The sequence below is a fragment of the Hordeum vulgare genome, chromosome 6H (genome assembly GCF_904849725.1).
Source record: "Hordeum vulgare subsp. vulgare chromosome 6H, MorexV3_pseudomolecules_assembly, whole genome shotgun sequence".
Classification (NCBI taxonomy): domain Eukaryota; kingdom Viridiplantae; phylum Streptophyta; class Magnoliopsida; order Poales; family Poaceae; genus Hordeum; species Hordeum vulgare.
In genome coordinates, this window is record NC_058523.1 from 106,109,806 (window position 1) to 106,125,764 (window position 15,959).

The 15,959-nt window shown below is 45.2% G+C and overlaps 1 protein-coding gene across 1 annotated transcript; it reads right to left on the reverse strand.

Moving 5' to 3' along the window:
• Positions 1-12,561: 12,561 nt before the first annotated feature.
• On the reverse strand, positions 12,562-15,520 carry LOC123401827. The gene is made up of 3 exons (XM_045095682.1): positions 15,371-15,520; positions 13,844-15,024; positions 12,562-12,938 (listed from the first exon to the last, which is right to left on the reverse strand). Exons 2-3 carry the CDS (start codon positions 14,459-14,461, stop codon positions 12,840-12,842), a joined length of 717 nt encoding a protein of 238 aa, XP_044951617.1. The 5' UTR covers positions 14,462-15,024; positions 15,371-15,520; the 3' UTR covers positions 12,562-12,839.
• Positions 15,521-15,959: the final 439 nt, after the last annotated feature.

The following is a 15,959-nucleotide window of genomic DNA, read 5'->3' on the forward strand; positions in this document are numbered from 1 at the left end:
ACGGGCGGACGCGGGGCCTGCGGCGGTTGGACGCGTCCATGGGACAAGGGAACGAGTCGAAGGGATGGAATCGCGAGGAAGCTTGCTGGTTGGGCTAGGGATGAAACCGAGGTGGGTTGGATCAGATCCCAAGGAAGAAGAGGCTGGCGGCGCAACACGGAATGGGAGGATGGGACAGATCAGGCCTAGGGTTTGCGGCTTATAGGTAACATGGTTGGATGGGTTTAGACCCTCCGATCTACATCAGACGGTCGGGATTAAATAGGTTAGGGTATCCAATGGACAAACCGATGACGGTTTGTGGTAAAACGGGGTTGATCCGGACCCAACGGTCACGAGCACCCGGTTCAGATTCCGTGAGTTTTTCGGACTGGGCTGCGCGTAGGGTCGATGCACTATGCACAGGGGCTAGGCGGAGATGAGAGGTAAAACAGGCACCCGTCAACATATTTTAAAAACACCGACAACCGTCCGACGGTAGTCCGAATACGGTACCGCTACGGTCGACCGTTCGGGTACCAGACGGACTCCGATCGCGACGAAATTCGACGGGCGGCCTAGCTATAACTAATCACGACCGCATGCCAAGTTTCACCTCGAGCAGAGAAAGTTTTCAACACACTTTTAAAACAGGGTTTGACGATGCCGCAGGCGCGTGCGTGTGCGGTCGGGCTCAGAACGGACAACGACGAGAACCGGCAACTAACAACGGATGCAAGTTTTGAAAACTGGCAGCAACGGAGATGCCGATGCAATGCTGATGATGTGCATGATGCGATGATGATGCGACAAATAAAATAAGCCACATGACGAAAACGGAAATAAAGGGGAATCTTCTGGGGCGTCGGCAACGGGCTGTCACAACTCTCCTACACTACAAGAGGATCTCGCCCCGAGATCCAAGAATGAAAGGGGGGAGGATTAGAAAAGCAAAAGGTAAAACTTAGTCGCTTCTTTGACAAACGAGTGAAACCAATGATCCTTGAAAGGTTGCAAAGCGATGAGGAGTGATATAAGAAAGAAGCAAGAATTCACGGAAAATTTCGGCAGCACTTCGGTAGGAAAATGGGACAAAAAATTCGATAAGAAGAGAGAATTAGACAATATGCATATCAAACAACTAAATAGAACAAGGGAACACCATGAACTTGATAGAACAACATAATAGACCCAAAATAGCAACTTCACAAAGCCTCCGGAACAATATAATAGGAACTAGCTCAAGCGGAAGAAGAGAATGAAGAAAAGAATGACAACTATCATCACAATAGGATTGAAGAGCCTCAGAACAGAGAATTGACGTAGTGGTTGGAAACCCAACAACAAAAACAAGATACTAGTGGGCTTAAGAAAATCATCTCAACAAATATGAGGTGACAACCAACCACTAAAAGAAACAAGGAATGATTGGGAGAAACAAGATGTGAACAATTTCTTACTTCAAGATGATACATTGAGAACTTGGATTAATGACAAGCACCATGATAGCAACAATCCATAGGAAAAGCTTTAGGTGAAATCCAAACCAGGACAGCTCAATGAAGAAATCATGGGTTGAAATAACTCATGATCAAAGAATTGGTGGATTTAATTATCTCATTCTTGAAAGGAAATCTCTTCGAGGCTCGTACACTAACAAAAATGATATAATACCACCTCAAAGGATAAAGGAAGAACAATTGCACCTATAAATGCAAGAGAAAGGATACTTGAGGTTCTCGAATAAGAATCTTGAAGAACACTTGAGAATGAATTGAAACCTTGATGAACCACCATGAAGGATCTCCGTATACAAAATAATGAAGCAAAGATATCAAGGTAGAAATGAATAAGATTAAAGGCCTTGCAATGATTTAGATGAAGCTTCACAAAGAGATACTGATAGACTCGGAACTTCGGAAAAGAAAGATAAGCACTTGAGAAAAGAATTGATATCATGAGTCCTCCGGAAGAAGAATTGAAATCTCTTGGAAGAAGGAAGAACAAGAATAAGAATTAAGTTATGCTTATCCTTCATCAAGTTTAATTGATGACAAGCAACAGATTTAGCATACCACTTATTCTACTAGAATTGAATCTTGAAGAGGCGGAGAGATAAGCACCACTTGAGGCAAAAATTGAAGGACGCACCGGTAAGAATTCACAATTGAATGGGAAAAGCAAGAATTAATGGAGGTACATGAGAATGAAGAGATCATAACCCACCTAACAAAAAACTTGAATAAGGCACCGGAATAATCGAGAGACGAACAAAGAGACAACAATTGAGAAGAATTGAGGATGAAAGCTGAAAGCTGAGAACGAAGAAGTCTTCTGAAATGATGGTCTTCGGGGGAACGAGAAATAAAACAACTCAGAAATACACCGGATAGCAAGAAAAGGGATTACTCATGATTGACAACAAATGAGAGGAAACACGAAGCTGAGATGACAGTCTTCACAAGAATGGAACAAGACTGAGAGAAACACTCCTTCGAATTTGCAAGCTGAGAATGATGACGGGGAACAACACCACGAATAACTCAGACACTCCGGAATAAAGAAGAATGCAAGGTTGAGCCAAATATGAGAATTAACTCAAATAGATCTTGAGGAAGGGATATGACTAATGAAATTCATACTTACGTCATAGTTGAAATAATTAGAGAACTCCGGGAAAAGATTAAAAGAGCTAGGAAAGATCCTGGGAAAACCTGTGGGTTATGGGCCCACTCAAAGAAACCACCGTTGAAAAGATTGCTAGAAAGAGGGATATTGCACCGTACAAAGAAACTTGATGAGGTTGAGCACCTCGAAATAATTGAAGGATTGAAAACCAGAACTTTTGAAATATCTTTAACACTCCGGATAGAAAGAGAGAGGAATTATTAACAAGATAGTCTGAAAAGAATTCCCAACATGGGAAAGAATTTAATGTTTGAAAAGGATATGATGACCACGAATAGCTGAATTAAATTCACCAGGTAAGAGAGAAAAGAAGAGACAACGGAAGCACAATGAAAAGAAAAAACTCTTGGAAGAAAATTGAATCACTGAGAAAAAAGGGTGCGAGGGTGGGGAAAAACAAAGACAACTTGAGATAGATGAGATGAACTCTGGATGGAATAAAAGAATGCTCTTGACAAATTGGAGAGGATTGAATCCACTTGGAGAGAAACACACCGGTTGAAAAGAATTAACATGACGACTCCGGTTGACAAAATTGATGAGACAATTGATTGAGCAAAAGGATTAGCACTCTCACAGAATAATATGAGAACACGGATTAGGAAAGATCTGAAATCACCACTTGGCATCGAAGCAACACAAATTACCATATTCAACAAAAACAAAAGGTGTGGCTTATTAAACAAGCCAGAACAAACTCATGAGAAAGATTTCGTCTGATATTTTCGTGGACAGGATCGCACGGGCTCGAACCTTACAGTAGACATCAAGTGCAAGGCAGTGCACCCGACATACGAAGCGTCCCCGAGTCATAGCAAGCTACAAGGACTCTTTAAGACACAACATGTACCATTGTAACTCGACCGTGAACAAACGAATCCACTAGATGTCGAACCCCAACCTAACATCAAGAATTTGTTTGAAGATTGTCCTGTAAGCGACTACTAGAATTCCCACCTATGAATTCCCGAAATATCTGGTCATGCAATCTGGTACACGGATACAAGGAGTAATATCACACAACTCCTATACTAACCCGTCACCTGTATCACATCCGTCAACACACAACCAGAATCTCGGACCTTCATTTACAACAGACCCTCGTGATCACAACGATACAAAGTATGGCAGCACTCCCGAACAATCTGCACCAGTACTGGGGACATCTGGGTTATCTCGCCACTACTAGTATTGAAGCAATTACGAACATCCTTTGTCCTTAGATACTAAGAAATCTGAATGATAACGATGTGCTCAAGAATCCCCTAGATCTCAACTCCCCTGAAACATAAAACAGATAGAAGGCACCAAGACAGAACTCCATCACATCGGCATCATATAGATCTCAAAAATATCCGCGTGATCCTAAAAAAAATTTGAGTGGGAAGAGGAGTAGAATAAATTATTACGTCAAGATTCCTCACCAGAGCATAGAAGAGGAGAAAACAGAATCCTACTCTCCGATATATAACTAGACTCAAAGCAGTTTTTCACTAGACTCGACTCGGACAAGTTCGATCAATCAAGGGGGCACCTAGGTCGGTACTGCTCTCATACCAACTTGTCACGCCCAAGATGCGACCCTATCCTCAATTTGGCACGACGGCCTCGTCAGGGATAGAAGTGCATCTCGTCGTGTCGCAAGAATGGATATTGTTACAAGTACATGTACTGAAAAGAAGAGATATATATAGAGTTGGTTTACACTCGCCACAAGCTACATCAGAGTCACAGCAGTACATTACATAAACATCATGAAAAAGAGCAGGGTCCGACTACGGACGAAAACAAACGAGAAATGAAACGACGTCCATCCTTGCTATCCCAGGCTACCGGCCTGGAACCCATCCTAGATCGATGAAGAAAAAGAAGAAGAAGCAACTCCAAATGAACAATCAACGCGCTCAGGTCAAGTAACCTTTACCTGTACCTGAAACTGGTGTTGTAGTAATCTGTGAGCCACAGGGGACTCAGCAATCTCATTTCCAAAGGTATCAAGACTAGCAAAGCTTAATGGGTGAGGTATGGTTAAGTGGTGAGGTTGCTGCAGCGGCTAAGCATACATTTGGTGGCTAAACTTACGAGTACAAGAAGTAAGAGAGGGAAGATCTACGCATAACGGACGTGAACTACTGATGATCAAATGAATGATCCTGAACACCTACCTACGTCAGACATAACCCCACCGTGTCCTCGATCGGAGAAAGAACTCACGAAAGAGACAGTCACGTTAGGCACACAGTTGGTATATTTTAATTAAATTAACTTCAAGTTATCTAGAACCAGTGTTAAACAAAGTTTCCACGTTGCCACATAACCGCGGGCACGGCTTTCCGAAAGATTTAACCCTGCAAGGGTGCTCCAACTAGTCCATCACAAATTACCACAAGCCGCATAGAAATCCTCAATCACGAAGCTCGCGATCTCGTCGGATTTCCTAGTGGAAAACCTCAACTCTGAGATTACCCAAAGCATCACTGGAATCCCGATGCACAAGATATCTCGTCAAAGGTAAAACTAATCTAGCAAGGCCGCCCGAGGTGTCGACGATCCCGATAGGAGCCGCGTATCTCGTTCTCAGGACACGACGGATGGAACTAGCTACGAGTGCCAAACCTCGAGTTTCCTCGTGGTGGCCCCGCAGGCAGACCGTTTGGGACCAACACCATCAGCACTGGCCCCTCCTGTATTATGTAGAATTACTCCTCGGGCAGCGCTAACTCCCTATGCATTTCAGTATTATCAAATTATTATGTTGGGCAAATGTAAAACCAATGTTGGGCCTTGCCAGACCAGCTTTAATCTAAAACGAATTATCAAGGGGGTCCCCATAACAACCCCGATCGTGTTAGGAGCGCTCATTTATGGAACATAACACCGGTAGCCGAAACTAAGGGGGCAAAGGTGGAACAAAACACCAGGTTAGAAAGGCCGAGCCTTTCACCTTTTACCAAGTATATAGGTCCATTAAATTAAATAGCATTTAATACGGTGATATAACAAGGAACCCATGTTTTCACATGGAAGCAATGCACCTGCAACTAGCAACGCTAACACAAGGTTAAGCAAGCGGTAACATGGCCAATCAGTGGTTTGCTAGATCGAACAGGTTGAAGGTTTCATGGCATTGTTGAGAGGCTGATATTTAACATGTGGTAGGCAACGAGACATAAACGGTAGAAGCGATAAAACTATCATGGCAATGATAGTAATGGTATCTGGGGAAATGGTCATCTTGCCTGAGATCCTGCTTGGAAGAAGAATGCCTCCGTGAAGCAGACGAACCGACGTAGTCGAACGGGTCCTCACATCCGACACGCTTGCGGAACTCTATCGAGACGGGGAAAACCGGAAACAAGCATCAACACACGAAATTCACCACACGATGCACAACACATATGATGCATGAGCAGCTGAATATATGCAAGTCACGGCATGACAATTCACACAATCAAACACTACACATTAAGTGAAGTTCAATATGCAACGAGTTGCATATTGACGAAACTCCACGTTTATTTATTTAGTTCTATCCCGATTAGATACACGGCAATATTAAATGTGGTTAAACATGGCAAGAGGTGAAGCGTAATTAAACTACCTATCTAGGCATTTTAAATGAGGTCGGAAATGACTTATAGCAGCTCCGAAACGACCTCACAAGTTAATTTACAATTCTATCCAGATCTGAACTAACGCATTTAATTAGTTGTTAAACAGCAAAACAAATAGGTTCACGTGATTCTATGCGTCATTTCAAGCAATCTACACATAAAGAACATCTCCAACGGAGCTACGGATCACTAGCTACGAATTAAACTGTTTTTGACACGTTCTCTATGCAAAACGATGCAAACAATGGGGTTAATTACTTTTATCATGCAAGAAAGTGGCATTTTGCGAAACTACACGAAAATCTACACGTTCTACATATCTACGATTTCTGCATGCGATGCACGGTTTGAAAAATTACAAGCGTTTTTTTAAGATATGCCTATATCCTGACTTAGCACAAAAAAAATTACTAGCGCAGGAAAACAAAAAAATGAAAAAAGAAGTAGGCCAAATCTAGGGAAGCTACGATTTGAACCCACGACCTGTGGGTGCAATTTGGGTGCAAATTCAATTGGTTGACCAGCTGGCTAGCTGACATGCTTGTGACAAATTCGGTTCCTACGCTAGATGAATAAGCACCACGCCGAACCTGAACCAAAATCAAACAAAACAGCAAAATAAGCAGGGTTGTCTGGGATTCGAACTCGAGACCCCTTGGTTCAAAGTGCGGCTCGCTACCAGCTCGGCTAACAACATGCTTGCGAAAGGGAACAACATCGAGGCTTTCTATAACTACAACTTCAGACGTTCTTCAGGAAAAAGAAAAAAAATACGCACAACCTGTACGCATAACCTACACAGCTCAGTTCGTCAGGGACGAATAGAGGGCGACGCAGGAGATTGCAGGGCGGCTCCGACGGGGCTCTTTGCCGGCGGGCCAGGTAGATCCGATCAAGGGGGTCCCATTTCCGAGCTCGATGACGACTTCGGTCACCGGCAGCCGTAGATCGAGGCACGGCTTGAAGGACCTCGGCGCCTCCATGGCTGCTCCTGATTGCAACGGGAGAGAAAGAGAATATTAGAGAGAGGAGGAGGAGCAACACGCACAGACAGAGAGAAGAAGGGGGCAGCGGGGTCGACCTGGTCGGGGCCTTAACCTGCTGGAGATGGGGTCGAGGTCTGCTGGAGATGGGGTCGAGGCCGAGGCATAATGGGGACGAGTCGGCGCTGGGGCTTGGCGGCGTCCTGTCCCACGAGAACGAGGGTCGAGGGGGCCCTAACACGCAGCGAGGGCACCTGGGACGAGCTCGAGGACTCTGCGTCCCTGACGGAACAACACATCCAAGCTGCTGCAGCGAGCTTGCGCGCTGGCCAACAACTGCTGGCGGCGGGGCTACGCTGGCGATGACGGGCGGACGCGGGGCCTGCGGCGGTTGGACGCGTCCAGGGGACAAGGGAACGAGTCGAAGGGATGGAATCGCGAGGAAGCTTGCTGGTTGGGCTGGGGACGAAACCGAGGTGGGTTGGATCAGATCCCAAGGAAGAAGAGGCTGGCCGCGCAACACGGAATGGGAGAATGGGAGGATGGGACATATAAGGCCTAGGGTTTGCAGCTTATAGATAACATGGTTGGATGGGTTTAGACCCTTCGATCTACATCAGACGGTCGGGATTAAATAGGTTAGGGTATCCAATGGACAAACCGATGACGGTTTGCGGTAAAACGGGGTTGATCCGGACCCAACGGTTACGAGCACCCGGTTCAGGTTCCGGGAGGTTTTCGGACTGGGCTGCGCGTAGGGTCGATGCACTGTGCACAGGGGCTAGGTGGAGATGAGAGGGAAAACGGGCACCCGGCAACATATTTTAAAAACACCGACAACCGTCCGACGGTAGTCCGAATACGGTGCCGCTACGGTCGACCGTTCAGGTACCAGACGGACTCCGATCGCGACAAAATTCGACAGGCGGCCTAGCTATAACTAATCACGGCCGCATGCCAAGTTTCACCTCGAGCAGAGAAAGTTTTCAACACACTTTTAAAACAGGGTTTGACGATGCCGCGGGCGCGTGCGTATGCGGTCGGGCTCAGAACGGACAACGACGAGAACCGGCAACTAACAACGGATGCAAGTTTTGAAAACTGGCAGCAACGGAGATGCCGATGCAATGCTGATGATTTGCATGATGCGATGATGATGCGACAAATAAAATAAGCCACACGACGAAAACGGAAATAAAGGGGAATCTTCTAGGGCGTCGGCAACGGGCTGTCACACCCAGGCCACAAGCCTGCAGCCCCCTAGGTCGCGCCCTCGTGGCTTGTGGGGTCCTGAGGCTCCACCGACCTCGTTTCCACTTCTACATTTTCCTATACGGGGAGAAAAAATCAGAGAAAAGAGTTCATCGCGTTTACGATACGGAGCCGCCGCCACCTCTTGTTCTTCCTCGGGAGGGCAGATCTGGAGTCTAATTTGGGCTCCGGAGAAGGGAAATCGACGCCGTTGTCATCACCAACCATCCTTCATCACCAATTTTATGATGTTCTCCATTGTTCGTGAGTAATTCCATCGTAGGCTTACTGGACGGTGATGGTTTGGATGAGATCTATCATGTCATTGAGTTAGTTTTGTTAGGGTTTGATCCCTAGTATCCATTATGTTATGAGATTGATGTTGTTATGACTTTGCTATGCTTAATGCTTGTCACTAGGGCTCGAGTGCCATTATTTTAGATCTGAACCTATTATGTTTTCATGTATATATATGTGTTCTTGATCCTATCTTGCAAGTTATAGACATCTATTACGAGTTATGATCCGCATCCCCAAGGGTGACAATAACTGGGATTCTTTCCGGTAATTACCATAGTATGAGGAGTTCATGTATTCACTAAGTGTTAATGCTTTGGTCCAGTTCTCTATTAAAAGGAGGCCTTAATATCTCTTAGTTTCCATTAGGACCCCTCTGCCACGGGAGGGTAGGACAAAAGATGTCATGCAAGTTCTTTTCCATAAGCACATATGACTATATATGGAATAAATGCCTACATTACATTGATGAATTGGAGCCAGTTCTGTATCACCCTATGTTATGACTGTTGCATGATGAATGCCATCGACATAATTATCCATCACTGATCCATTGCCTACGAGCTTTCCACGTATTGGTCTTTGCTAATTTACTTTTCCGTTGCTATTGTTACAATCACTACAAAACTGCTATTGTCACGTTTGCCACCGTTGTCGATACTTCCATACTACTTTGCTACTAAATACTTCACTGTAGATATTAAATTTTTCAGGTGTGGTTGAATTGACAACCCAACTGCTAATACTCGAGAATATTATTTGGCTCCCATTGAGTCGAATCAATAAATTTGGGTTGAATACTCTACCCTTGAAAACTGTTGCGATCCCCTATACTTGTGGGGTTATCAGTCATCATTTTGATCATGCATGCCTCGGGAGGTGTAATGTTATCGTTTGGTAATGTGAAGGGGAAAGGGTGTATTCTCGCAAAAAAGAAGAAGGGGAATGGGTGTAGTCAAACCTAAGACAACAAAGGCCTTGACATGGGGGTGGCCATGAAATCCTTTGTTACCTACAACTACAGTTGCTAATGTTTGAAACTGCTCACACTTTAGTCATATGCGAAGCTAGCATGGGATTACGCGTACGGCTAAGTACCTTTCTTTTTTTGAAATAATTAGGGTTAAGTACCTTGAATGATGCATTTTGATGATTATTTTGTACTTTCTAAGGAACAAATTCAAGGGCCATCGTTACCAGGTATAGGGCTATATATAGCCCCACTTGCCATAGGCATGCCTCCGCACAGACTAGTATTTAGGCTGGCCAACGCATTGGCTCATTCGGTCATTCTTGGTTATGCATCTACAGCCGGAACCTTCAAATTTGGCCCCTCAAATGCCCGCGGATGCGCGTGGGCACACCCGCGGACGCATCCGAACGGTCCCTCATATTTCACTCCGTGCATCCACATACCTCATATTCGGATTCTCAAATCCATACAAATCCATGTACGTCGATCATCCGATACAAATTGTTCGAATTCAATAGTTTTAAACAAAAACAAACGATGGCAGAGTTCAGCCAAATGGACATGCCAAAATGAAACCAACGTCCGACTGACAAGTGTTGTCGGATCACTCACCGGATGAGTTCGTCCATGCGTCCTGCTCCGCGTCGGCGTCCATCTCCGCCTACATCCGGGCTGCCTCCTCCGCCTGCATCCTCGCAATGATCGCCGCCTGCATCCTAGCCTCCTGCTCTGCTGCCGCAACCATAGCCTCCCTGGCTGCCTCCAACGCTCTACGGTCGTTGATCTCCTTCTTCCTGTCCACAAGCAATTTTTTGGCATGTTCATCAAAATTGGATTCATCCACGAGCATGATTTTTGCATCCTCCTCATCGCGTGAGAGTTGCAACCTCTCCTTCTCGATCTCAGTATCTTGAAATGTCTTGGACTTTTGGAGTTCCCATTTGATCGCCGCCTCTTGCTTCTCCAACTCGATCTTCTCCCTCTCAATTTGAAGACGACTCTCTGCCTTCATCCGATCCCACTCCATATCTCCCTCTGCGCGTCCAACATAAGTTTGTACCTCTCCTCTTTCTTGGCCCCCCTTGCTGAAAAATGCCCGTCCATGTGGACGACATTTTTGTAGTCGCGGCGTCACGGGCGATCCTTGCCTTCTCCTACTTAGTTCCCATGAGTAGCCGGTTATCCTTTGGCATGGTAGCTTTTCCTTTGGTGACGACAACATCGGCGTCATGATCGTCCAACCCAATGGATTGGTAAGAGTTTGAGCCATCACCCGCTCCCGGATGAGCTGCAAGGACTCACACTCTTGGACCGGCGGCTGCTGCGTGGCCGAAAAGTTGTCTGGAAGGGTCCAGCCGGCCGTCTCCTCCTCCTCCTCCTCCTCAGCCTTGATGGTGCCGGACGGCACAATCCGCACCTACGCTTGCATTGATGGGGTAAGGGGAGCTTGACGGGCCGAGGGAGACATCTCATGGACGACGCCTGCATGTAGATGTGCGGCCAACTCCTTGTGTCGCTGTCGGCAACGACGCAGCTTGCACGTGATGTTCTCCGGCTTGCAAGACGAAGCAGAGGAAGGCCCGTCGACGGACAAGGCGGATTGTGTCCCCGTCGCGGCGGTCAGGGATGGGGTGGAAGACATCACGACGGCGGATCAGGACAGGTGGTGAGAATGGAGAGCAAGGGTGTCGGACGGCAAGGGGTCGGGAGCGGGAAATGTTGGCGGGCGGTGGGAGGAGGAGGAAGGTTTGGGGGATTTGGTGCAATATATGAGGAAGGGTCGGGGGTTGTTGGGTCCGACGTGGCGGGCGTGCCCGGGCTCCTCCATATCCACCCCATAAACGTGGCGGGCGTTTGAGACCGGTTTGAGAGGTCCGTGTGGGTCGATTTTTTTGTGAACAGGGAATGATCGGGTAGCCTGCCCGGACGTTTGAGAAGGGTTTGAGTGTCTTCTCTTTCAATGGTCTCTTTATTTTATTTTTATTTTAGATGGATGTATATATGTGGAATATTAGATTTTTTTAAGTAGCATGTGAGGATTTGTTTGATTTTGATTTAGGCCTGGTGTGCATGATTTCTCATGGTGATATATTGGGTGTTGGCCAATGGGTGTGCGTATTTTGTCGGTTCATTTGTATATTTGTCTCCGGTGAGTATGTATTACGACTAGTCCATGGAGGGGAACGCTTGGAACCAGCGGTATATACAACTCTTTTTTAAAGAAAAATTGTAATTGTAAAAACGTTCACAATTTTTTTTGGCAACAAACTTTCTTACGCTTTACACTCGTCTAATTCTTTTTCAAGAAAGGACTTCGTAGTATTATTGGTGAAAATTAACAAAATCAACACTATATTAAAGTTACTATTCACTCTATATTGTCCTGTAAACTTCGTTTTGTTCGCCCAGATTTTTTGGGGGGGGGGGGGGGGGGGGGGGTTCTTTGTTAAAAATTCTATAAGAGTGTACGCCAGTAGGTCAAGTTTGTTCAAAAAAGTTTCAATTTTTTTTTACTTTTTCCTAAATTGCTAAAAAAAATCCCATATCAGGTTCATAAGTGTATTTTCCACTACTCTAGAACAAGGTCAAAAACAAACAAACAAAATACTGATTTGCGCAACCGGCTAGATCAGCTTGTCCAACGCTAGGCTCACACTTTGGAAGAGAGCAGCGCCAGATAGATTACTTGCCACGGGTTCCAGATTTTTCGTTCCACATGGCTTCACTCTTTTCCAAGTCCACAATGGTAAATCCATATTGACATTGCATCAGGAAATCACAAGATAAAGCATATTTTCTTCTGTACCGAACATAAATATATGTTCCAAAACAAGCTCCATCAAGAAAAGACTCGCAACAACCTTCTTCAAAACCCAACTAGGCAGGCAATTTGAGAACTAAATTTGTTGGATCATACTTGAAATTGTCTATCAGCAGTTGGTAAAAGCCTAATGGATGCCCAGTTCGCCGCACCCTTCCAAATGCAAGAACGGTGTGCGCTGCATACACACCTAGAGCCAATATGGGTCATGGTGAAAAGATGCCCGGGGAAGTTCAACGTGGCCATGCATACAACATACAATCTTTACAAGTGACATAATATTCATCCTCTTCGAGGGTGAAATAGCAGCCGCAGGTAGTGCAACGTTCAGCCTGTAAGAAAAAAAAGGGGTGCATCAGATCTTCAGTCAAACCCAGAGATAGTATCCCTCTGTAACTTCTGTGTCAAAAAAACATCTTATATTTTGATAAAGAGGGAGTAGTATGCTGACACCGAGTCCAAAATAATCCAAGATATGCATGTCACAACCTCCCACACTACATTTCTGAACCAATTCGAAATATTATGAAAATCACTACTATCAGTCATTCTTGATATTTAATCACCATTCACCAATCAACAGGTAAATAAATAAAATACTAGAGTAGACAATCTACCAATCTAGCATGGCTGGCAGTTTACTTAAATTCATTGGAGAAAATATGTACTCCCTCTATCCGGTTTTATGAGGCCTGATATGTATTTCAAGATTTACTTTCACCGTTAGTTACAGCAATAGATGTGATATGTATGCCAAAAAAGTATACCATCGAATTCGTATTTGAAAGAAGTTTCCAATGGTATAATCTTGAAGTCATAATACATTTCACATATTATTGATGGTCAAAGTAAATCTGGAATACGTATTAAGCCTTACAACCCGAAACGATGTAGTATGTGTATGTCTCACTAACCGGAAAAGAAGAAGAGTACACAAACTAGATGACCATAAAACATAAGTAAACTGCACAAGTCTGAACATCGGTGCTGTAAGTAAATCAATTTGAAGGGCATAGAATCGATTGAAAAACATGACCATAAATATAGGAAAAATTCATATGCTAATGTTGTGTGTCACACCTATGACACCACAACAACTGATTTTCCTAAAAATGCACCTAGCGTCCCACACATCACCTCAAAAATTATCTCCAAGATACAATAATAAAAGCAAATAATAGTAAGGACATGACAAACATACATACATAATTGCAAATAATATGGGGATAACGCTCACCTTAGAAGTGAACGTGCTCTCTGAAGACAATAGACTTCCAGTGTAAGTGCCAACAGATGTGGATTTCCTCATCCCACAATCAGTGTAAGTCTTGGTAACTGGATTATAGAATCTTAGCAATCCTGATGTAGAGATGACTATCCTCCCATCATTTAGAATGTCCACTGGTTGAGCAAAGAGATTTTCAGATTGGTGATCTATACTGTACCTTTTATTCCAGAGACATTTCTCAATATCCATCAAAAACCATAAGTCCCAAGGGCCACATTCAGGATCGTGTGCCATAACTAAGAACCCATCCAAACATACAAGTGATAGCTCCATGGCAAGACTAAAGTAACTGAACCTGGCATTGCTATCCTCAACAAAGCTGCGCACTGACATTGGACCTTTGACAATCCCCATCCACTCCTCTGTCTCAAGGTTGAACAAAGCCATGCTACCCGGTTCGACATGGTCCCCAGAAAATGTGGGACGTCGAAATTCCAACAAGAAATAAACAACTCCTTTGACAGTGACACTCTTGTCACGGTCACTTGTGATAGGGGCCGGAGGGCCCTGTTTGCCCCTCCATATTGCATGGCAGCCGTCATCAAGGGTGATGACTTCACAGAGCATCTGGCTAGACTCGCTGCAAGAATTATCGATGCTCACACAGCGTATAGCCTTGTACTCTCCCGTGGAGCCAACCTGTCCAAAGTCAAATCATTTTGGGAAGAAATCTTTGACATGTGCATGCTCCTTTGCACGGGTATAGGGCAATGCAAACATATCCCCTGTGGCAGGGTTGATCACATGGCTGGCCGTACAATGGTTACTTCCGGTGACGCAAATAAGGTCCAGGCGGCATGTGCGCACCAACCTGGGATCCCTCATGCTAGTGGCTATCCGCTTAACGACATTGCCAGACAAGTCCAGAATCTCAATGGTGCTTCTGTCATAAAAATCACCTGTACATGTTACAATTACTGGCCCAGGGTGGTGGGACTTGTGCTCTGCAACAAAGGGCGGATCTGAGAGGAGGGACCTCCAGGATCGGCTGACCGCTCGGAAGAGGCATAGCGTCTTTGCCGGGAGGTGCACAAGGATTTGAAGTAGCATGTCGTCAGGCAGCACGCCATGGCTGGATGCGGCGACACGCAACTTCCGTGGCATCACTGAAGGCAGGCGTCACACTTTGTCTGCAACAACAACAGGGGAGTATGCTTATCATGTTAGCTCAATAATCAGGCGAGCAAGAACACCCAAAATATGCACAATAGAGACAACAGATTCGCATCAAGTGGGCATGCTTTTTTTTCGATTTTCATTGTACTATTCACCAATCTTAGGTCTATTGTACTTGCCCTTGCCTATGACTACCGGGTTATGAAATTAGGAGGTGCCACTGCAAACGTCTAGGGTTTCGGATGCTGATTAACACCTAATAAAGCTAAGCCTAGCAAATCATCTACTTGGTGAGGCCCCAGAGATAGGGACTTGAGCGGTGAGAAGGGGACGGCCAGGAAAAGAGGGAGGGGTTGTTACCACGGAGGAGACGCTGGTGAGTTGCGCAGGCGCGCGGCCGGGACGGATGGATGGCGGCGAGATCGAAGGCGGCGGGTGAGCAGTGGCGAGTGGAGACTGGGTTAGGCGGGGTCGCTGGTAGACCGAAGTATTATTTTATTTTTAAAGTACGCCATGACCTACCATATCTCTACTGTTAAAAGAGGGGGCTGATCTGCCCGGCGCGCCGGCCCAGATTTTCGGCCGGCCGCCACAGGATCCATCAACTCCGCGTCATCCGCACCGTTGGATCCGCATGCAACATTTTCCTCTCTATGCAGCAAAATTTCGACGCCATGCAGCAATTTTTTCAATGGTTGCAACAAAAAACAAAATTTGTAGCAAAAAAAATATCTACGTGATCGTAGCAAAAAAACGAAGCTGATGGTACGTGGTAGCAAAAGTCAAACGCCGGTTGTAACAAAAATTTAAGTGACGTGTATGTAACTTTTTAGTGAACGGTTGCAGCAAAACATGATGCCGGTTGTAGCAAAACATGATGTCGGTTGTAGCAAAAAGTAAAAACATCGATTGTAACAAAAAAAATCGACAAACTAGAGTTGCAACTAAA